General features: G+C 39.3%; 1 protein-coding gene across 2 annotated transcripts in view; it reads right to left on the bottom strand.

The window, feature by feature from the left end:
- The window catches only part of STAT3 (signal transducer and activator of transcription 3), a 52355-nt gene that overhangs the window by 6259 nt on the left and 22909 nt on the right, over nt 1–23187 (bottom strand). For both annotated transcript variants that reach the window (XM_007429657.3, XM_007429656.3), the window contains exons 4-20: nt 21932–22030; nt 21335–21430; nt 21145–21226; nt 19728–19822; nt 17340–17491; nt 16658–16816; nt 15892–15984; nt 15248–15307; nt 14887–14916; nt 14615–14708; nt 14100–14147; nt 5968–6051; nt 4625–4723; nt 4385–4520; nt 3386–3438; nt 2694–2788; nt 1610–1749 (exon numbers count right to left, since the gene is read on the bottom strand). In XM_007429657.3, the coding sequence (XP_007429719.1) occupies nt 1610–1749; nt 2694–2788; nt 3386–3438; nt 4385–4520; nt 4625–4723; nt 5968–6051; nt 14100–14147; nt 14615–14708; nt 14887–14916; nt 15248–15307; nt 15892–15984; nt 16658–16816; nt 17340–17491; nt 19728–19822; nt 21145–21226; nt 21335–21430; nt 21932–22030 (1615 nt within the window). The remainder of the gene's footprint in view (nt 1–1609; nt 1750–2693; nt 2789–3385; nt 3439–4384; nt 4521–4624; nt 4724–5967; nt 6052–14099; nt 14148–14614; nt 14709–14886; nt 14917–15247; nt 15308–15891; nt 15985–16657; nt 16817–17339; nt 17492–19727; nt 19823–21144; nt 21227–21334; nt 21431–21931; nt 22031–23187) is intronic.

Raw genomic sequence — 23187 nt, 5'->3', positions numbered from 1 at the left:
GTCAGCATGCCTTGGCTTAGAAGTAAAGCATACTGTCATATTCAAAAGTTTGTTAGTTCAATCCTTGCCACTTCCATTTAAAAGATCTTAGCAGAGATGGGAACAGTCTTTTCTTAGAACCCTAGAAAGTCCAGTCTAAACAGACAGAAGTTGAAGGAAGTTGATGAAATTGATGGCAGTTATTTAGAAAACCTAGGAATAATAAATTTGAATGTCATCTTGATAAATCAGTGAAAGTTGCTTTAAATAATGTGCAACTAGTTTCCTATGATTTTAAAATTAATATACAGTAACCAAAAAAATTGCTATGTCTATAATGGATTCTTCAAATAATGTTGTGTTGTAATTACCTTGCTGCTGGAGACTTAACGAGTATTAACTCATATTGTTTGGACTTGTCCTATTATTGCCATATTTTGGACTGAAATCAACAAGATTGTTAATATGTGGATCAACTGTTAAGTGTTAAAAATGCATGTGTTATTCTTGGCTATATTCCTAGTATTTGGAATTGATTAAGACAAGAACTGTGGATTTTTCAGGCAAGTGAAGATGGCTAAAAGAACAATTGCACAACAGTGAAAGAAGAAATGTATAATTGATTTTCAGTGAAGGATTGTCAATATGTACTGTTTGTGAAGATTTGAAGCGGGAGGTGGGGTAGGGAGGGTCCAAGAAACAGTTGGGGAACACTTTCAAGCAATATAATACCATTTGGAGAATTGTTCTGTATTCTGTTTAGAATTATTTTTTTTCCTTTTCTTTTGTATTATGATTATTAATTTTGAGATCACATTATGTTGTTAATACTGTTGTATGTGTCCTTTTTCTGCCATTCAATTTGATGTAATAATATGAACATTAAAAAAAACAAGGATGATGGAGAATTTATTTTTAAGCAAGCCGGTCTAGTTTGCACTTCCTGAAGTAATAGGCAGATTGGAACAAAGTTATTCTTTGGATTTCACTCTTACTCATTTGTGGCACTGACTCAAAAATGGCATAAAATGTATATATTAGGGACAGTTGCATACAAAATGCATATATTACAGAAAATTGCACACAGAATACACATTTTATGTTTGAACACATAGAAAGCTGACAAGGACTGACTCATAATTCCTATAAAATTACAGATGTTGAGCACTCTCTTCAAAGAGGCATTTTCCCTTCTCTCTTACAAATAACAGGAAATGCCTCTTCTTAGATGATGCTTGCTAGGACACAAGTGTATCATTTAAAAAAGAAAAAGGAAATATACTTATTGGTTTTGAAATAAATATATTCTGGCCTTATTCCCATTTAATAGATTAAAACGACATATCAACTGAAATTCCTCTGACTGATATTAAACATTTATTTATATTTCACTGCTCCCTGGGGAAGCTGGGAAAGGTGGAAGGAAAGAGGAGGATGACCAGCAGCAAGATGGATGGACTCAGCTTCAGTGGTGATGGGTGTACCATTGGAAGACCTGAAGGACCAGTTTAGAGGCAGATCATCATAGAGAAAATCTATGTGGTTGCTAAGAGTCAACAATGATGTGATGGCACATAATCAATCTAGTACAGGGTACTTTTTTACATGTGTTCAGGACTGCATTCCTTACCACTAATATCCTTCTCCACCCATGTGAAAGTGATTCCACCTTCCTTACTGCTTTCGCTGAAACGCAATAAAAAAGTCCCCGGTGGTTTTGTGCTCAGGATGGCTCTTTCCCTCTCTTTGCTGATGAAGCCCATGATATACCTGGAGGAGGAGGAGGAGGAAATATCATTTTTATGCATACTTATTTTCAAAATAAAGAGTCACAAAATCATAGAACTGGATGTAATTATGCAGGATGGAGAGTCCCCAAACTTTTTGTCATTTGGAATTTTGAACGCATCTCAAGGACTCTGTCACAAAATGGCTGACTGCTGTAATCAATGTGGCCAGTCATAAAATATTTATTTATTTTATGGATAAAGTGAGAATGCTTTTAAAGTTGACTAAGATCCTAGATGCCAGGGTCCCCAAATTTGAACTGCTAGAAATGTGAGAGTATGTCATGGGCCTTCTCTACAAAATGGCTGCCACAGGAAAAGTCGTCAGTCACTCCTAATGTCACCTGTCACCCACCTGCAAGTCAGTTCTATCTAGGTTTGCTAATTGGGACAGCAGAAACAATCCATTTTCTCTTCTATGTGATATTCCTTCAAGTAGCTGAAGAGTGCTATCACATCTCCCACCCAAGCCCTTTCCTCACCAGGTTAAATACACCCAGTTGTTTTATATTTTCCTCATAGCACTTATTTTCCATGCTTCTTTCTTGACCTCTTCTGAACACATTCCAATTTGCCTATATCTTTCTTAAAATGCAGCACCCAGAATTGGACATAGTACTCCAAATCAGGTCTGGCTAATTCTGAATAGTACCATCATATCACATCTCTATCCACAATGCCAGAAACCATCCAGAAGCTCCACTGAGAGCTTAGAAAATTTTCTCCAAACTGGTGCCCTCCAGATGTGTTAGATGTCAGCTCCCCTGCTGACTGCAGGGTGATAGGATTTGATACCCAACATATCCAGAGGGCATCAAATTGGGGAAGGCTGGTTTAGTACTTTCTCACCTCTGAAGACCCATGAAAGAGACAGCAACAGAGACAGAGATGTTGCCAACAACTGTAATTTTTCTGGTACACGCTTACCCTTCATTCCAAAGTGCCAAGATGTACTTCTTCACCAGATCAATTATATTGTCCAGCCACACCCAGAATGAAAAGCCTTTTCCTGCCATGTTCTCCTGCAGAGGGTAAATCAAGAAGGCCTATTAAAGTACCGTATTTTTCCGTCAATAAGACGCCCCCATGTACAAGACGCCCCCCACTTTTCCAACCCAAAATTAAGAAATCAATATTTTAAAGATAGTGCAGAACACATTTTTATTTAGTAATTAGTTAACATTTACCTGATACACTTGGTGGGAGGAGGTCCAAACCGTCTCTCTGCAGCTCTATTTCTATGCTCTTTTGCATAACTGATTACATTCAATCACGATAGCTTGTCTCTGCAAACAGACTTCCTCTAATTGGTTTGTTCAGCATCAGCTGATGTCAGTTACATAAGGCTCGTGATTGGAGGAAGTCTGTTTGCAGACTCAAGCTATTTCACTCGTGATTGGAGGCTAGCAATAGGAGGAAGCCTCTTTGCAGAGACAAAGTATGGGCAATTTTGCAACCGCGTGGTTCTCTCCTCGGCTGACTTCCTTGAATAAGACGCCCTTCAATTTTTAGCGTAAGGATTTTAGAAAAAAGTATCGTCTTATAGTCGGAAAAATACGGTAAAACTGGTAGATATGTTCTAGGTCCCAATCATACATCTCGCTTCTCAAAGTCCTTACCTTGCAGAACTTGGCCCATGTTATTTGACATCCAGAGTAATTGACACCAGGTCCTAGAATAAATAATGGATGGATGAACAATTAAAGGGAGTCATGATGATATGGTTATTAGGCTCTCAGGCTATGGTAAAGGAGAGCCAGATTCTAATATTCTGCTCAGCCATTGATGCTCACTAGAGTGACTCTGGGTAGCTGTTCACTGGATTCATATATTCAGCTAACCTATAATTTAGTTTGCTCTGGCTTAGTATACATGGGTGCTGGATGGGGAGGAGTAGGCTGGTGACATCATGTGCATCATATCACACAAATGATGCCATCATGGCTTGTACCAGACACCTATCTTAGCATACTATGTTAATCCAACTGTTGTGATTTGTAAACCAGAGGTTATACTTTAGCATGTTATGTAATCTCAGCTGTGATTGATTCAAGAATCCAAGATAAAACAAGCCACAGTTTAATGTGATCAGATGTTTACATTGCACAGCTATCTCTCACTCTAACTTACTTCACAGAATTCTTGAGAGATTAGAAATGTGAGAGAAATCCCTCCATGCCATCTTGGATTCCTTGGAGGAAAGGCACTTTTAAAAGTAAGCTAATAACTTTTTGACATCTTTTCAGGAATTTGTCCGGGAGTTGGTGGGGGGGGGGCAGAATTGCCAGCATTGTAATATTTTGTGCGTGCTTTAGGCCTGGGATTCAATCCTCAGCCAATGATCCTCCAGGTTTGTATTTGAAAATTCTGCTATGAGTCCAAAATTGAGATCCTTGGATTTAATAAATCCTTAGTCCAGCTGGGAAGATGGCAATCGTTTAGGGCAGTGTTGTCCAAACTTGGCCACTTTAAGATGAGTGGATTTCAACTCCCAGAATTCCCCAGCCAGCCATGGGGAATTCTGGGAGTTGAAATCCACTCATCTTAAAGTGGCCAAGTTTGGACAACACTCCTTTAGGGTCAATAAATCTTAACAAGGGGCAGGGAGAGTTTGTTACCAAGTAGTTTTTCAGCGAGTGTCGTCAATTGTTCTATGCTGAGTCCCCGTTTGGTGGTTGAGGAGAACTGCCAACTGAGCACCTCAGCAACCTGATCCCAAGTGCCAATGGGTGGCTTTGTGAAAAAGTTCACGTTCTGCAAAGAGAGGAATTGTGCATGAGTTGAAATCAGGAGAAGCAGCCTCTTCCCCGCCCGTTCCTCACTTTCCTCTGTACTGTTACATTTAAAGCACAGCATACCTTGGGGTTGTTTGTCAGCATGTTGTACCACAAGATTGATGCCCATGCATTTGGCATCTGGCAAATGTTGGAGATCACCACTACAGGAAGTGAATGGGTCTATGGGAACAAAATACATGTTACTTGAGCACAAATCTCTATTATTATTATTGTTGTTGTTGTTGTTGTTGTTACTACTACTATTACTATTTGGAGTCTTAGGATCTTATTCTTCACAGCAAATTAATCAGTTTTCTAATTCTCCCATCTCACTAAGCAGGACACTCACAAGACCACTTTGCAGCTCTGCAGTGAAACAAACTGCCATCCTTGGTGTCAATATAAAAAAAAAAGGAGCATGCTAAGAGCAGTTTAATCATTGTTTTTGCTTTAATAGACCATGGCAAATTCTAAGAGTAAAAGAATGTGTTGATCCACTTTGACTTTCTAGACTCCTTTTCATAGATGTCCTCAATCTGAGTTTTCAAGATGAGGGGCCCGTATTTCAGGGAAAGGTTTAGCATAAATTAACCACTGGATCTATATTCATTTAAGCAAGTAGATGCTCCATTCATTTCAGAGGAACAGTTCCCTGCACAAAGGCAATATTCATAACATATAGATACAGTGACCATACATCCTTTATTATAAAGGACAGCCCTTTATTTCAGAAAGCTATCCTTTAGATTTATTTAATTTAATTATTTATTTTCTTGGTTTTGTTCTTGAATTTTCCTTTGTAAAGCAAAGTTATATAAACATAAGCAATGAATTTTTTTTATCCTTATGAACCTCTTTTAGATTTGCCCCCTTTTCAGGTTTGTCCTTTATTTTTCCCAAGAAAATATAGTCACTGTACATCATTAAAGTGAAATTGTTACATGGGTATCACTGTCTCTATCTGTGTCTTCCTATAAACTGTTACCTGAATGTTACCATAATTCAAATGAGGCTTTCTGTTTCCTGTGTTATATTTGATTCTGTTCCTGGCAAAATTCAAATAAGTTATCCAAACTATTACTACAACAGAAAAGCTCCCATTCCAGCCACATAAATAAGCCTTCCCATAAAGGAGTCAAGCTAGAGTTGAGTTAGTGGAACTGGTGATATTTTATTTATTTTATTTATTTATATGTCAAATTTATATCACTGCCCAACTCCTGCACAAGGAGGGACTCTGGGAGGTTCACACAAAACAATTTAAAATCAGTAAAAACATAAATAATACAAATATAAAATACAATTATTAAATACAATAAAATCCAAGAGATGGTGATATTATTTCAGCCTGTGACCAGATAATATTGATCAAAGGTAAGACTAGGGAACCAGCCAACCCCAAAACCGATATAACCGGTTCTTACCTCTAAGTCAATTTTCAAACCTTGGTGGTAAACTTCTGTCTCAAAGGTAATGAGATGGAGTTCTTCTGTGACAATGAGAGAGGCCTAAGGAGCAAGTGATAAAAGAAAAAAGTTAAAATCTGCATGAATACATACATTCATTCATGCAGAGCTATCACTCATCTCCCTTTCAGGATAAGCTTGGATAAAAGTGTAGAAAAAAAGTTAAAAATAGTAAGCCAAAGAAATTAAAGGCATGGAATAAGAAAAAGAAACATATCTAACACTAATTTACACCAATATAATTCCCTTCTTCATTCTGTCCTGGCCAACCATCCTTGATTCCATTGCAATCATATAATGCTTCATACATTGTCTTTTGTTCTTCTCACGTCTCTCTTTCTAAAGATCTCATCAACTCCATTCAACCATAACTTTCTCAGTCTTCCCCTTACTGTCCTATGCAAGCCTTAGATTGAAGGTAAAGAAAAAGCAAAGCGGTTACAAGTTAGTGATCTTTTATTGACCTGTCAAAAATCATTCAACAGAAACTCAGATAGAAATAAAGGCAAAAATTAAACAAAGAACAAAGGCTTGGAAAAATAGAAGGCATGAGTTCTTTCTGGGTAAACTACATCATTGGTATAAATGTACTTGCTTGAAGAAACTGAAGACAGGAAAGCTGGATCATCCAAGAACAGTCCATGGGTCAAGACCCAGAGAAATGGACAGAAAACCAGTCTAGAAGTCAAGCCAAAGGATGGGAATTCACAGGAACAACACTGAAGAATAGGAGGGTTGTTTCCAACAAGGGCAGAGAATCTGGAGGCTCTCCTTATATAGCCAGAGTTCCTGTAATTAGAGCAGTTGATATTCCCTCCTCTTGAGTCATGCTGATCTCTGCTGCTCATTAACTGGCAGAGTAATTTAGGGCTTGGCATTTCATAAAGCCAGGGTCTGATTGTTTGCTATCTTAATCAGCAGCCCCCTGGGCTGAGTCTGACTCCTCACGCAGAGATATCTGAGAGCCTGTAGTCACCACAATTATACGCTGAAAGCCTGGTAGTCAGTAATATACTAGTTATCTTCCATGAAACTTCCAAGAGTCCAAAATGCAGGTGACTTGATATTCTGCCTCACCCTGTATGATAACTCGAGGTAGAGGAGGTGAGGATTAGCACCATGGGTTTAGGGTTATACCAGGATTAACTGATACCAGTATCAATAAGGATCTATGGAAAACAGGGTGGATTTTTAATGACGGACAAAAAGTCACTGGCTTGCTGATGGACACAATTAAAAACCAATGAACTGATTGCCCATATTTTTTCATGCTCACCGTAAAACCACCATACTGAAACCCACACAATGAATCGCCAACTGATAAGATAGGACCAGGTTGCCAATGGTGGTTAGTGAAGTGTTTGTATAACTTGCTTGAGTTGGTCCCATAGGATGTGACACAGTGCCTGCAGTTCTTGCAACATTTGATCTGTTGCTGTCGACTACAGATACAGGATGCATACAAAAAAAAAAATTAGGATGATATCCAAAGTTTCCAAAGAACAGTGTTACTTGGGTAATTATATCCTGAGAATAAACACAAATTCTGCAAGGTGTAAGAATTCTACCCAGTTGTCCTATTGGAAATTGATTTAACAATGCAAATATTGTTTCAGGATGCCATTGGTCTCGTCTGGTGGCCATTGGACTGAGTGTGGTAGGCTAACAAGAGAGGTATCATGATGTTTGCCAGAAATGTGTAGAGTAATGCTTGCCAGAAACATCCAGTGAACTAGGTTCCTTGCTCCAGGTCATGTACTTTCAAACATCAAATCTAATGTGTGATCACCAAAAATCTTGCAACCAGATGGAAGATCTTGAAAAACCCAAAATATCCTACAGGGGACTGTTACCATACTATTTCAAGAATTCTCCCCATAACAGACTGGGAAGAACGTAACAGCAGTCTTAGTATTATAGAACTACATGATTCCAGGGCTCATGTGGGTTGAGAACTGGTTGTATTTTAGATTTCTTGAGCAATGCTTAAGCACAGAGGTTCTGCAGGAGTTGCTTGACTTGCTTCATCAAAAAGCCAGGGAATATCACAGATGCAAAGTTTTCTGGAGGTATCACAGATGAAGAAGGAGGCAAATCATCACTTCTACAGTATTCCAGTTTCAAGACAAAGTACCAGCTCCTTTATCATGGGTACTGGGGATTATGTTGAAGTTAAAGAACAGTGACGACCAAATCAGCCTTTGATTCAGCTTATGTGCATTCTGGAGGTACTCTAAATTGCAGTGAACTGCCCTGATGCCTGTGGCCTGCTGGGCCCCTTCCAATGAGTGCCTCTGGGTTTTAAATGCTACCCTAATAGCTATCTAGCTTTATGATAGATAGCATATCATTGATCACAGGTGTTGAGTTTCCTGGAATAGTACATGCAAGGAAACAAGGGCTGGGATTTCCCAGCAGCTTGTAATTATATGGCCTCTACTGCTAATTCTAATATACCTGTCTATACCACAAAGGGCTATATGGGTTCAGGATGTTGCAGAATAGGTTGGGTGGAGAAAGCCCTCTTTAATCTTTCAAAGGTTAATCAATCTGTCCCTAAGTGTCCCAGTCAAATGAATTTACTTAAGAGGTTGATCAAGGTAGCTATGAGCTATGTAAAACCAGGAATGAATGTATGATACTAGTTGGCAAAGGCCATTCATCTCTGGATGTCTTTGATTTCTTGATGAGGTTGCCAAGAGAAAATGGCTTCTGCCTTTGCCAAGTCTATCTGAACTGCTTCAGATTAAATATGATGGCCCAAGAAGTCAATGATTATTTCAAATTCACACTTCTGAAGCTTGGCATATAGGCACTCCTCCTGAAGGCTCAGCAACACTGCCCATTCATGCTGTACATGTTTCTGGGGAGGGGGAAGAATAAATTACAGTAAAATGTCATCCAGATAAATAATAACAGGTCCATGAAATCCCAGAAATGTTGCTCATCAAGTGCTGAGAAGACTGTGAAGGCACTGTAGAGACTGAATAGGATCACTGTATACTCAAAACTGCCATATGGGATATGAAAAGCAGTTTTTCACTCATCACCTTCAGATCTGCCCTAGGTTTAAAGCCCCCCTGAGGTCTCAGGTCATTTGCAGGCACTCAAAGAGTTCCAAAATCAGTTGCAAAGAGTATGTTCCAGAGGACGATCTGAGTGAGGGCCCTATAGTGACAGATACCTGACTTCTTTATGAAAAGTACAGAGCTGCAGCTGATGACATGAATGGATGATTGCTCTTTTTAAATTTTTTGAGATGAAGTCCCTCAGTGCTGCCAATGTAGGTTCCAAAAGGTAGTAAATCTGGATGAAGGAAACTTGGCCTCAGGGATTGGGTCAACAATTGGGAGAGATTGTGGGAAAGCTGGGGGCGAGGTGTTTGAATGTTCATCTCAGTGCATCTGCTGAGAGATGAAAAAAAGCATTTCCAAGAAACTCTGCCTCAATTAACTCACTATAACCAAGGGTGGGAAATTCCTGTTACAGTTTTCAAGAGTCTGTATTTATCCCAGACTAGCATTAAAGAAACTTCACTGAAATCCATTATGTTTTTGCTTACTTGGTCAGGTGGGGTGTGACAATAAGGTAATCACAAGGATGGCAAGTGGTCAGCCTCTTGCTTATTGAACAAATGAGTGAGTCAGTGCACTTTTGATGGAAGCTATGTAAAGCCTCTTCTTTCTTCTTTCTTGTCTCCTATTAGGATCCCTGAAATGGAAACTGGAACATGCCTTTTACATCAAGAGTACCTGAAACTTACTTTCCATTTGACCAAACAATTTGAAGTCATGAACTTGAAACCATGCTAGATCCAACAGTGGAGGGAAGTGGGAGACCAAAGAATTCCAATTATTCAGAGTGCTCAGCCAGGTTCATTCTCACACAGTCTGTAGTCAATACCACTGCATTGGAAATGGTGATCTTCTGTTGATGAACAACCATGGGAGGCTTTATGGAGTGTCAAGGAATATCATGTATCTTCTCAAACTTCAGGCCCATGAAGTTGCTACTTGGTTGAGAGTCAATCAGTCTATATGCCAAGTTGACCTGGGACATGCAGTATAAAGGCATTACTGGTGCTGCTTGGGCTGTGGTTCAACGGCTTGGGCTAACTGGACATCAATCTTTCCCTGATCTAACAGCCCATCTAAACCAGGCAAAGCTCATATCTTGAAGCAACGGGACACAATTACTTTGGCTGAATATGAGATAGCAAAATTATTCTGGCTCTCATTTTTTACCTGGGTAGGTCCTGATTTTTTGGGGGGGTGGGTGTTGGGGGGACCTTGATTGTTGCTGTTCCAATTATTCATCAATATAGGCAAAAATGGACCAAGTGAGGCTGTCCTTGAACTGGTCTATCAATATGATCTCATTCCTATCCAAGTCTTGGACCAGATGCTGAAAGTCATTCACATATTCTACAACTGAACAGGGCCCTTGGAGTAATTTTCTGATGTGTCAGCTGGCAGTGGCTGACTTCATGGGATCTTCCAATATTATTTTTAACTTATGAACTTGTCAAAATTGATTAACATAATGCTTTGTTGTAGCAGCACTGAAGCAGCCCATTTTGTAGCTGGCCCAAGTAATGGACCACTTTGATTTGGTCAGTAGGAGAATCTTCAGGGTGAAGGCACATATCAAGGGTGCAGTGTGTCAGGAGTGCTGAAAACTGGTCAAAGGATCCATCAGATTTTTCAAGAGTAGCTACTGGACATATATGATGTGGGGAAGAGCAGCCGGCTGATTTTGTTTTAATTTGCAAGGCATCAAGCCAAGCTGTTGGTTGGAACAGCTGTGCCCTCAATTGCATATTCTCAGCTTCCAGTTTCTCCATTTTGGCCACTGAGGCTGAAAGAGGGAGATTTTAAATTGGGAGGTTGGAAACAATCTGTCTTATGTATGCCAAGCAAAAAGCAAGGGAATTATAAGTTACAAGTCCAGAAGTTAAGCTGAAGATTCATTCACAGAGCAAGGGATGGGAAGTCACAGGAACACCAGTCAGGAAGCAGGAGAGTTGTTTCTAACCAAAGGAGGTCAATATTCCTGGCATTGCTTCATTACAGCAGTTGATGCCCCTTTCTCTCAAAGAGTGATGCCAATCTCTGCTGCTTGGCTCTGTTTAACTGGCAGGGTGATTTAGTCAGGGCCTGAGTCTTTGCTATCCAAATCAGCAGCCACCTGGATGAGTCTGACTCCCCACTCACTGGTGGATGACAGCATGTAACCTCAACTACAGGCTGGGAGTCCATCAAGTTCTCTTTAGAATCAGAGAAGTCCATCACACTTCCTCTCCAACAATTTCATGTTCCTTTATATATTTGTTTTGCAAATATATAATTCTCATTCATGCCCTCTATATAACCAAACCACCTCAATGTACTTCTTTCATACTGGTTACTCATTTTTGTATTCAACCCACATTAATTAGCATCCATTCATACTTGGCCCTATCTCTTTCCATTTTACTACATATTATTATCATACATGTTACTTAAGTATCCACCTCCCACTCTATTCACCTTTTTCATTTCCCCTGGCATAGTCAATTCTCACTGCCATATAACAAAAGGAGAGAAAGCATTCTTTTATAAACAGCCATTTTAACTTATTTTGACATTCATTCCTTGCAACAAACCACAAACTACCTACTACTGCTCTTCCAGCATCTGCACATCTTAAAATGTCTCTATTCATTTTTCCATCTTTAATAAACAATCTACCAAGTTGAACAAATTCATCTGTGCTCTAGTTTTCTGCCATGCATATATATAATTTATGATAATTCACTCCAATTATCCTGTCACACACACCTATTTTGATCTTTGATACATTGCTGTTCATATTATTCTTTGCATCATAAAATCTAACATTCACTGCAAATAATTTGGGTTCTCAGTTGATAACATGGCATCATCTGCATAAAAAGTACATACACACATTCATAACTTCAACCAACACACCTCTAATGTCTTATACATTTATCCATGAATATATTAAATATGAGATGTTGTACATTTCTCTTACTCCCTGCATAATGTTGAACTATTTGCTAAACCGTCTATATTTTGCATACATGCGTTAATTCTATCATATACCATTCAGCGAGCAACGTTCAGCTCCATATTCACACAAAACAATCCACAACTCAAGCCTACATTTTATCACACAGTTCTCTAAATCAATAAAACATAATCAGTTTTTATTTCTCACATTCATAGTGACCAGATGAAGAGCAGATATCTGCATACCTTCTCTCTGGCAAAAAGTTGCACTGCATTTTGCAGATTTTGCTGATTGTCACCTCTTGTATTTTTAGTTTATTTATTTATTTAATTTATATTTCAAATTTGTCACTACCCATCTCACTCTTGTACCTTTTCAATCAGAATTCAGCCACTTTCCCAGGCACACTTAACAAAGTAATCTTCTTGTATTTTTCCCTTTGTAAAGGGGAAAAGTAACTGCAGTCATCAGCTCCAGAGCAGTCCTCATGCACATGCTAAACAAATCACTCTCATTCCATATGCAAACCACAACTATATTTTAACATTTCTATAGCTACATCACCTATACCTGTACTTTTCTTTTTCATTTTCCTTTCTCTTGGACACTAACATTTGTAGCATCCATTTCAATTTTATTCTTCAACATATCATTCCCATCCCAATCTCTGAAATATTCATCATTTTCATCCCAAATCATTTCATTACTTTTATTTTTAATTCCATGTACCCCATTGAAGGCTCTGTTTTTAGCTCTCTTCATCCCTTTCTCAAACAAATTATTTTAATCAAAACTGCTCTGTATTTTCTCTCTTTTCCTCAACCATTCTTTCCTCTCTTTGACTACTTTCCTTGAAACTATCCTTTTTCTCTGTACATATTATATAATTTCTTTCTCTCATCCTCATTTCTGCAATAATCATGCTCTTACATACATACTGTTCTCATCTACATCTACAAGCTGTTTCACTTCATCATTCCATCAACTGTCCTTTTTCATATTTCCCACTGATGTAATTCCACAAGCTTTGGTGGCACTCTGGAACAATATTTTTTGTTCTGTTCCAAGCAGGTTCCTCATTCTATTTCCTTATGTTCATTTACCACTCATTCTGTTGGGAAAGTAATCTATCTTCTAATACCTCTTCATACAGGACTTGTAGTTTGCTGCAATCATTCTTTGACTCTTGTTTCCCTGACTTCTTTTTTTTCATATTCATTTTTCCCAAGATCCACTTGAAATTACCAAATAATGATGTAACCCACATTCAGAACCTCTCATCACCTTTGTACCTTTCACTAATTCTCTCAATCTTACATTATAAACAATCAAATCAATAATGCTTTTAGATTTATATTCATTCCTTTGCCATGTGTATGTATGAATAGGCTCATGTTTTAACAATGTATTTGAAACCAACAGCCCTTTTTCTAAGCAAATACTTGTCAAATGGTCACCATTCTCACTCATTCTTGAGTCTTCAAAAGGCACTGTTACTTTTTCTGTACTCTTTCATTTTATTCTCACCCATGTCACCTGGCAAAATATTTTTTTCTCCTGGATTGCATTCATTCAGAAAGCTACACAATTTTCCCTGAAACTCATATTTGGTTCTTCATTTATCACCATTCACTGGAGCATAACCTATGGAAACTTAGAAATACACCACAACAAACCAATTAAAAAAATTACAAAGTTTTACTTTTTTGCTCTTTCAAAAACATGCAATTCTTATTTTGTTTAAGCTCTGCAATCATTCTATTCGGGTTAAACAAGAAAATGACAAGAGAATGAGCCTCAGGACTAAAAAAAACCCTGTCCAAGTTATATTTAAGAGTAACAATTTCCCTTCCTTATTATTGCTCTATTTTTATTCATGGAAGATACTTTAGACCCAAGATAAAGTCTGAAGAGTTCTGGAAGACTCTATCGTGAGAGAGATGAGACCAAGCAAGAGCAAAACAAAGAGAATGAACAGAACTATTTTTACTAGTAACTCATCACCATGGAACTCCATCACTATCTATTCCAACTCTAAAACATTTAATTTAAAACTAGCCATGTGATGGGATACTCACATCACAGTTGGCTCTTCCACCATTACCACATCTCTGTTCTCTCAGTGTCTGTGAGCAGGAAAGAAAAAGAATTATATCTGGTAGGCTGGTTTGGACTTACCTAAGATTTTCCCTACATAAGCAAATCATTCAGCATAAGAAAACAAACCTAGAATATCTGACTTACATATTTCCCATCTCTGCTGCAATTCCAAAGAAAAGTTCAGAAGCTTATGCTTTCATTTTTATGAACCTTAGCTTGTCATGGTGCCTCAACCCATGAAAAATGCGGCACATCATTAATAATAAGAATGGAATGAAGCCAACTTTATGAAGATCATTTGTTTCTATTAACTATTGTGATGATTAATCACACTTTAAGGGTTAAGGAGATAACTCTAAATAACAGTCTGGCTAAAATGGAAAGTGGATTATTTCATGATCAAATAAAAGAAAAAGAGAGGAGGAGAGTGTGATTGTTTTTGTTCATCCTTTTAACTCCCATACTGGGCCCATGTTTATAAAAAGATGCTCACCAAATGCTTGAACTCTGCAGAAAGGCTTCCGTTGTTGGACTCTTCCATGTTCATCACCTTAGTATTTGTACCCAAGATATTAAACTTCCGGGATCTTGATAAGCCAGAAAGAGAGGAATACCTTTAGAGTGTCTAAGCATTTATTAAAGTAACAACCCACTAACAACAAACAAAAAGCTAGGCCTTCCCAAGATACATTGGGGATGACATATTTGAGAACCATCAGTAACTACCCAAAGGCAGTACTATAAAGTGTGACACCTTAAACTTACCCCCGGAGGGCAGCCACGTCACCAGAGTCCCTGCAAGAGAGGAAGAAATGTGCATCATCAAATCAGGAGAAAATGGACTGGATGGATTGATAATACTACATAACACAAAACCCTGTAGCAGTAGAAGAGTGGCTGAAGTTCTCAATTTGGTATAAAAATGCTTGACGATTACACCTGACTGCATGTTTAAGCAAAACAGTCAGACATATTTGGGATTCATACCTCTCCAAATTTTATGATATACTTCTCAAATGAAAAAAAAAAGTATCAATAGCAGCAAAAACGTATGTTTCAGGGTAAAATGCATACTAACGTTGTACAATTTTTTGTGTATTTTAAAAACAATTGCATTTGAACATACTTGTCAATGCAGACTTTGATTTTCAGCTGATAATTCAGCTCAGGAAACTTAACCAGTAACCTACAGAAGACAAAGTACACATTAACTTTTGAAAACACAGTTCTCCCTACTCCTGTTCATTAGTAACTATCTAACACACACACACACAATCTGTAATTCATCTGATCCATACTGGGCTGAACTGGTGGTGGAGGGACCAGGTGTTGCCCACTGACACTAGCACAACCCCAAGTAGGAAAATGATACATCTTACTTGATGGCAAAAGGGGTCCATTATACCTACCATTATGTTTATTTGACAGTTTCTTGGTTACATTGTGCAAGTGTGCAAATTGGTACACAATGCAGATTCCTTATCTTTCATTATCAAAAACACTATTAGTAGTTCTCATGGCTGCTTCAAGTTACTTCTTTAACTGTGCATAGCACCCAGAGAAGCTCACATAGCCCTCTTTGCCCTTTGCAGAATATATTTTGAAAATCAGAAAATAATTTATAAAGGCTGCAGAATTCAGCTTTTCTGATGAAGAATTTAGGTTATTTCAAATAAGTATGTTAAATTTAGAATGTGTATGGCCTTGCTTGTAGCACCCTGAACTTTGACCCTCCTCCCCATTTCAAATGTCTGTGAGCAGGCAACTCACCGCACTTTTGTTGTAAATTGTACTCCAGTTTTAATAACAAGTGGGCGATCTGGGTGCATTGGCATACAGGGCTGCCGTTCTACCACAAAGGCACTGCAAGAACAAAGGAAAGATGGTTAGTGGTGGGAATTATGAGAAAAGAAGTGCTAGTTCAAATTTACAAGTTCACTGAAAAATTGCAATATGAATGCATGCACATAAGAACGCTTGACAATTACACTTGACTGCATTTTTAAGCAAAACAAACATATTTGGGATTCATACTTCTCCAAATTTTATGATATACTTCTCAAATGAAAAAAAAAATGTATCAACAGCACCAAAAATGTATGTTTCAGGGTAAAATGCATGCTAACATTGTGCAATTTTTTGTGTATTTTAAAAAACAATTACAGATTGATGCAATAGGACAGGATACAGTTACAGTAAATGTAAAACATTTTGTTTTCAGAGGTGTGCCTGGCACTTTTTTCCACAAGCTGGACATGACTGTCTTGTCTGAGCCCTCATTTAGAGTTGATTTTGGTTGCATTGTGTGGACATTCATCTGTATTGTATTTGATTGTTTATTTGGTATTAGTATTTTTTATTTTTGGATTCTGGCTAAACTGCCAGGAGTGAGTTTTGAGCTGGACACTATATAAATAAATAGACAAACTTGTGATAGATTGATTGTAGAAATGGTCAGTTTCTATGTGCAACATTTCAGCACTCCAACTTCAGAGGACTAGATCTTTCCCACACACCCAAGACCAACAGGCTGTACCTCTTCATGAGATTCCTGAATAACTCCACAATCCGCTCTTCCAGCAAGGGCCGGTGTTGAACAATTGGGTCCCCCTTGTAGGAGACCTTCTGCTGGAGCTCCTCGAGTTTCTTAATCTGCTGACGTGTTTGAAGCTGTGACTCAGCCAAGGATGTTATCCTGGATTGAGGGGTAGGAGAGGAACAAAAGAAAAAAAATCTGCTACATCTTATGTCAACATCACAGTCGAATAACTATGCTTTCTACTTAGGACAGTCACCGTAACTATTTTCTCCTGGTTTCTAGATAAATTTATACAACTTGAAACATCACCCAGCTACGCTAGGAATGGAGGATCTGCAGCTGCAGCCTGCATAGCCATTTGTCAGGTAAGATGGGAGTATAGTTTAACAGCATCTGGACCATATAAGGGGCCTGAATTTAGATCTCCTGATCTAAATATACTAATAATTGCAACTCTCCAATATCTCGGAAGGTGGAAAGACTGTTCTGTTCCTATAGTGACTGTCCTCTGTATTTTCTATTCCAGAATGTTGCTCTATGTAGTTCCAATGCCCTTTTAGTCTGGAAAGTGCATTAGAAAGAGCCTGCATTGACAACTATATTCTCATTTTGTAACTTTACTGAAAGACAACTGGCAACTAGTTCTGAAAACAGAAAGGCAGCCAGACTCCATTCTTACCAGTTCTCCAGACGATCTAGGCAAATGTTGGGTGGTCCACCAATACATGCAATCTGCTGTCTCCTCTTCCAGTCAGCCAGCTCCTCATCCACCAGTGTCTTCTGCACATATTCCATGGCTGATAGAAGCCCAGCCAGTTCACTCACAATCCCCTTTGTCAGGAAGAAACAGGAATGTTGGTAATTCTCTTCTGTTCTTGTTTAGCATCTCAAGTTCATATACAGGTAGTCCTTGCTTAACAGCCATTTGTTCACCAACCGTTTGAAATTATGATGGTGCTGAATGAAAGGACTTATGACTGGTCCTCGAAGTTCCAGCCATTTCAGTGCCCCAGCAGTCATGTGAACAAAATTCAGGCCCACTCGGGCCCACCCACATTTATGATCACTTTTTGGCTGCCCTGCCCTCCGGCCCAGCCTGCTTCCACCCCACTGCATGCCACGACTGTACCAGCTGGGGCCTTCTTTGTACCATCTTCTTTTGTGCTGGTGCTGCCAGGGCATCTTTTGCACCCTGGCCAGGGCTTCTGTTTGTGCCCCGGCCAGGGCTTCTGTTTGTGCCCCGGCCAGGGCCTTCTTTTGGGAGAGAAGGACCTGGCTAGAAGGATCCTTCTTTTGTACCAGTGCAGCTAGGGCCTTCTTTCATATACCTGCCTTTCAAAACCTCTTGAGAAGGCTGCACACAATTTGGACAAGGGTGGATGCGGAAGGCCTGGTGCAGCCAGCAGTTCCCTTGCAAAGGGCCAGGCTGGGTGCGCCTCATCATCAGCAGCAGCAGAAGATGGCAAAGGTCAGCTGGGGGCAGCAAGGCCGGCAGGGCAAGTGAGTGCAGGGCAAGTGAGTGCAGGGCAGCAAGGCAGGCAGAGGTGGCGGAGTGCAAGGAGGCCAAAAGGGCAGAGATGGGGGGGAGATAGGTAGATGGAGCGAGTTGAAGAGAAGGCAGTCCCTTACCTTACCAAGCCTTGGGGCTGGGAGGAATCAAGCTGGGAGTGGCTTGGATTGGGGTGGGTCCTGGCTAGCGACTGGTGGGATTCAGTTAATGACAGCAACCAGGACTGCTGGGATTGCTGTTGCTAAGTGATGCGGTCATGTGACATTGCGCTTTACGACCACATTGCTTAGCGATGAAACTTCCAGTCCCAATTGCCGTTGTAACTTGAAGACTACCTGTACATGCATTTTTGTATCAACTGATGTCTTATTAAATATATGTTAGATCCAGATTTATCATACTCAGAACAAAAAGAAAAACTTGTTAGTCACAAATGAGGCCCTTTGATTTCAATGGGTATATCAAAAGTATGACTAAGTCTAGATTCATCATAATAATTATAAATGGAACCAGCTCCCATGTTTAGCACTGAGCCATCCAGAATGAAACACTGGACCAATCTGTTTATAGTAAACCAACATTCTTTAGAATCCCAGTTTCCTATCATGATAGAGTAAGCCTTCATTTGTTTAGTGTAAAATGTAATAACCAGGATCTCTGGCTTGAAGAATCAGAAGCCAAGAATAAATTCTGATTTATGATTCTAGCTTGTTAAGAAAGAAACAAACCATGGTTCACATAGTAGTAAATAAACCCACAAACAGAAATTCCTGTTTGGTTTAGTCCCTCCTAGCAGCAACAACAGCTGAACAGCATGTGCCACAAACAAACCCTCATTTTAATGTATGAATGTGTAACTCAGCTCTATTAGAGAGACTGGATTTGCACATTAAGTTAAGCTGTAGGCTTGCTTAAAAATTATTTATTGCAGGAGTGGACATTTGAAGGGTTGGAGGTTACAACTGTCAGCCTCACAATCTTCCAGAGGCTCTACAAGAGACTATTCTGTGACATGGTGATGTCACCACTATGGGAGGAGGATGCTTTTTGTGGCTTTTGAGAGGGTGTTAATTGGAAAGGGGAGGGGGAATCTCTGGGAGACAGTTCCCTAGTTTAATAAATAATAGGGATCACACAATACACCAAACCACCATCCCCAACTTGGGTATTCTCCAGATTTGTGGACTTCAATTTTCAGAACTTCCCAGCCAATATGGCTATTCCTAAGAATTCCGGTATTTGAAGTCCACATACTTGGGACACCAATAATGGGGGAGGCTGCATGAAGCCAAAACCATAGTTCACAAACTATAATGATTGGGTTCACGTGTATAGTTTGTTTAGTTTTAGGTTAGCCTAATATATGAACTAGCCAGTATCTAATTTCTCATTCTGCTTCCTGCAAGCATCTGTGGTCAACAAAGAACAAGTCCTTTCTCACAGACTGACATCTGCTGCATAACCTACACAATGTGCATTGTAAGTAAGGATGTTCAGTTTTGGGGAAGTGAATAAGAGATGTGGAAGGGAAGGGAGCCTTCTCACAACAGCTCTCACCCTTCGCATTTGATCCAGTGCAGTCAGCATTTGCTCCAGCTGTTGCATTTTCTGGCGTGTCACCGACTGGTTGTTTCCATTCAGATCCTGCATGTCTAAGAGGGGACATAAGGGAGGGAAGAACATTATTTAAGCCCAGACATCAGAGGGATTTCCAAATCCTTCTCTTGCATGTCTGCGATTCTTAGTTCACTTCTTCGAAGCAAATAAGTAGCTTGCTCCTATTTTAGGACTTCCTTGCCACTTTTGCAATTTTTGTACATGGAAGTGAATTGTTCCCCTTCTCACTTTTCTTATTTCTTCTCAGTGGTTCCCTTTTGCTTTTCACATTCACTGTAAGGATTGTAACTTACCTTCAAATAAACACATTCTCTAGTCCAGCCTGGTACTGAGTGGCACCAGTGGAGAGAAGAAAATAAGCAAGAGGGCCTACACAGCATCATGGTACAAGCCCTGCTCCTTTTGTACATGGATCTATTTTGCACACACATTCAAAATTGCTCTGTTGGCCATCTTGCTAATGTTGATCCCTGTTCCAGCAGATGCTGCTACTGGTACTGTACAGATATGATGGGAATATGTTCCCACCTTAAAGGCCATGCTGGCTAGAGATGATGATTAGCTGTTACCCAGCACTAACCTAAGGCACCAGGATTAGGGAACAATGGGCTATCTTTCATCTCTGGAAGGCAGATCATAAATCTTTACATTCTTCTGATTCTCACAGCTGGTTAAAACCTGCATTTTCTGATACTCATTCGAAGGCTTTGTTATCTTTAACAGAACAAGAACAAAATTGATTTCAACTAGTCTATATCTGTGTTTGGTGTTCAACATTTTGGTTCTGATATTTGGTTGAAATTAGGATCATATGAATATAAAATACTGAGATAGACCATTTGTCTAGCCAGTTCAATATTATCAAATCCAGCTGCCAAGGCTTACCTATAATTTCAGATAGCTATCTTGGAGGCCTGAGTAACTGAATGTGGGGCATCTACATGTTTTGCTACTGAGTTATAGTCCTACCTTCTCCCCAAACCCATTGACAGAGGCAATCTTTTCATATGTTTTGTAGAGCACCTCTCTTTTTTAAGTGGTTCAGGAATGGTTTAAAGGTTGCACTGCTTGTTCTTTTTGAGCAATACTTAGGAGAGTGTGCATAATTTATTCAAGTTGCAAAACAGAGCCCATTCTTTTAAACAGAAATCTCCCACAATCTGCTGTATGGCATATCTAGGAGCTGTTGCATAAATTCCTTGTCCCTAATGAGAACTCTGGCTATTGCACAAATCTATAGTGCCTGAGTTTAGTGAGTTTACATTTGCAACACGTGTGAGATTAGATGGAATATTTTTTTTACCAGTAAATTCCTTGTGATTGATAAATGCTGTTTTTTTTTTTTTTAACTACATACCACCTTGGCTCTTCAAAGTCTTATAATTAAAATCAAAATCATCCTGCAGGTTTTCCACCACTTTCATCTTCTGCTCTAGATCCTACAAAAGCCACAAAAATTGCACAGGATCACCACATTAGAAGGACTAGAAATAATTAAGCAAGAACGTTGAACTATTTATCTGAACCAAGAATTCTGAACTACTTACCTGGACCCGCTTTCTAACATCTTGCAAGTGTTGCTCCAGCATCTGTTGTTTCTCTGTCACTACAGCAGCTGTAGGGTGGTTTGCCTGCCCACCTTGCTATAGTAAAGTGGGAAGATAAGGGAAATAACAATAATAATTAATCTGACATATCCTGGGGGTAATGGAGCAATTTATAATTGCATGTTTGTGCTCAAGGATCCAGCTTGGGACTGCTGCTGCCAAGATGCTTGTGTAAAACAAGAGAGTCTGGTGTTTTCTTTTGTTTTTGTGGTAGTGGTAATGACATTATTCAAGACTAAGAAAAGGGGTAATTGGATCAAACAGCTTAAGAATCATTAAAAACTTGGTTGTTCTCCCAGGCTTTAGGATAGGGTGGTTGTGGAGTTCCTATACATTTGGTTTTTTACTAGTACTGAGTCTTCCAGTTGACTATGATTTGTTCTATATCTGTTGTTTCTTTCTTTCTTTCTTTAAAATTGTAAGCCACCCAGAGTTATCAAGGACTGGGGGTCCTTAAAATTGAATTAAATAAATAAATAGCCTTACAGAAACCAATCATGACAGTCAGAACAATAAGTCAAAACAGTCTTTCCCCACCTGTGCTGCTGTTGCTGCTGTCTGTAGCAGTCGATTCTCTTCCCAGAGACAACGGGCCACGATGCGGGCAATCTCCATGGGTTTCTCCAGATACCTGCTCTGTAGAAGGAACAGAGAATCAAATTAATGTCCAGGGACTGAGAGGTTGCTGGTGGATAAATATTTTGAGAGAGCCAGAATTTCATTAACTCCTAAGAACTTGAATTGCTGAATCCTGCCCGATTTCCATTTAGTTCAAAATTCTATCTCCAGCAATGGCTAGCCAATGAGGCTGTGCAAAGCATCTTTCAAAAGATATGCTTTGCAAAGCATGCTGCACAAATTAAGTACCCTTCTTCAAAGTATCAGAGTACCTGTGACTTCCATAAGGCTTAGTATAGCTGCTTCAAAGGCGGTCCTGGTTATCCACACATGTTGTAAATGCATAGCCACTTACATACATTTCATAGCAGTCCCAACAGAAGTGCAATCTGTGTACACATGCACACAACTGAGGAAAGACTTCAAGGCAGCTGCACCAAGCCTTCTGGATTATGGCTGCTTTAAAGCTTTAAGAAAGAGTGCATTGCTCTGTAAACTGCCCCTTACAAATGCTTTGCCCAAGCCTACTTGCCAAAAGGTTCAGGGAATTTCACACAAATCATGCACATAAGCGCTACTTTGTCTTTTCCTCAATACCTGAATTTCACTGATATGTTCTCATTGCATATCGAAATTCCTCAATCAGCCTTCCCCAACCTGATTGTGAAGACTAGAAAGAACAAGCTGAGGAGAAACTGCCTGAGATCAGACAACTACTTTACAATAATACACAACTGACAACCATCCTTCCTACAGAAAAATGAGCAGCACAAGCAGGAAAAAGATATAAGATTTGGACCTGGAAACTGAGATGACGACAGACAGACGGAGCTTGAAGCTGTTTATTTTCTATTCCAGTTGTTTTTTCTAGCATTTATAATAAAGCCAGCTTATCGAAGACTGGTGTCCTTCAATCTCTACCTGCTAACCTTCAAGTTCAAGTAATGTTTTGCATGATGCCTGACACCAGTATCCTCCAGACATCTTGGACCACAACTTCCATTTTCTTCAGTTGTCATGTCCAATATTAGTGAATACTGTTCTTTCTGCAAAGTGTAAGGCGAAATGTTGCTATTCTGTGGCCCAATTTTTCAGGACTTTTGCAGGAAAAAATGGGGGTTATTTCTACATTCCGGCCTAAATGCTGATGCAAAAATTTATCTCAGAGAGCTGAC

This window comes from Python bivittatus, unplaced genomic scaffold, assembly GCF_059951505.1.
Source record: "Python bivittatus isolate LINGU-HERP-01145 unplaced genomic scaffold, Pbiv_v1 ctg000410_np1212, whole genome shotgun sequence".
NCBI classification, from domain to species: domain Eukaryota; kingdom Metazoa; phylum Chordata; class Lepidosauria; order Squamata; family Pythonidae; genus Python; species Python bivittatus.
This window is presented reverse-complemented; position numbering and strand designations above follow the sequence as displayed.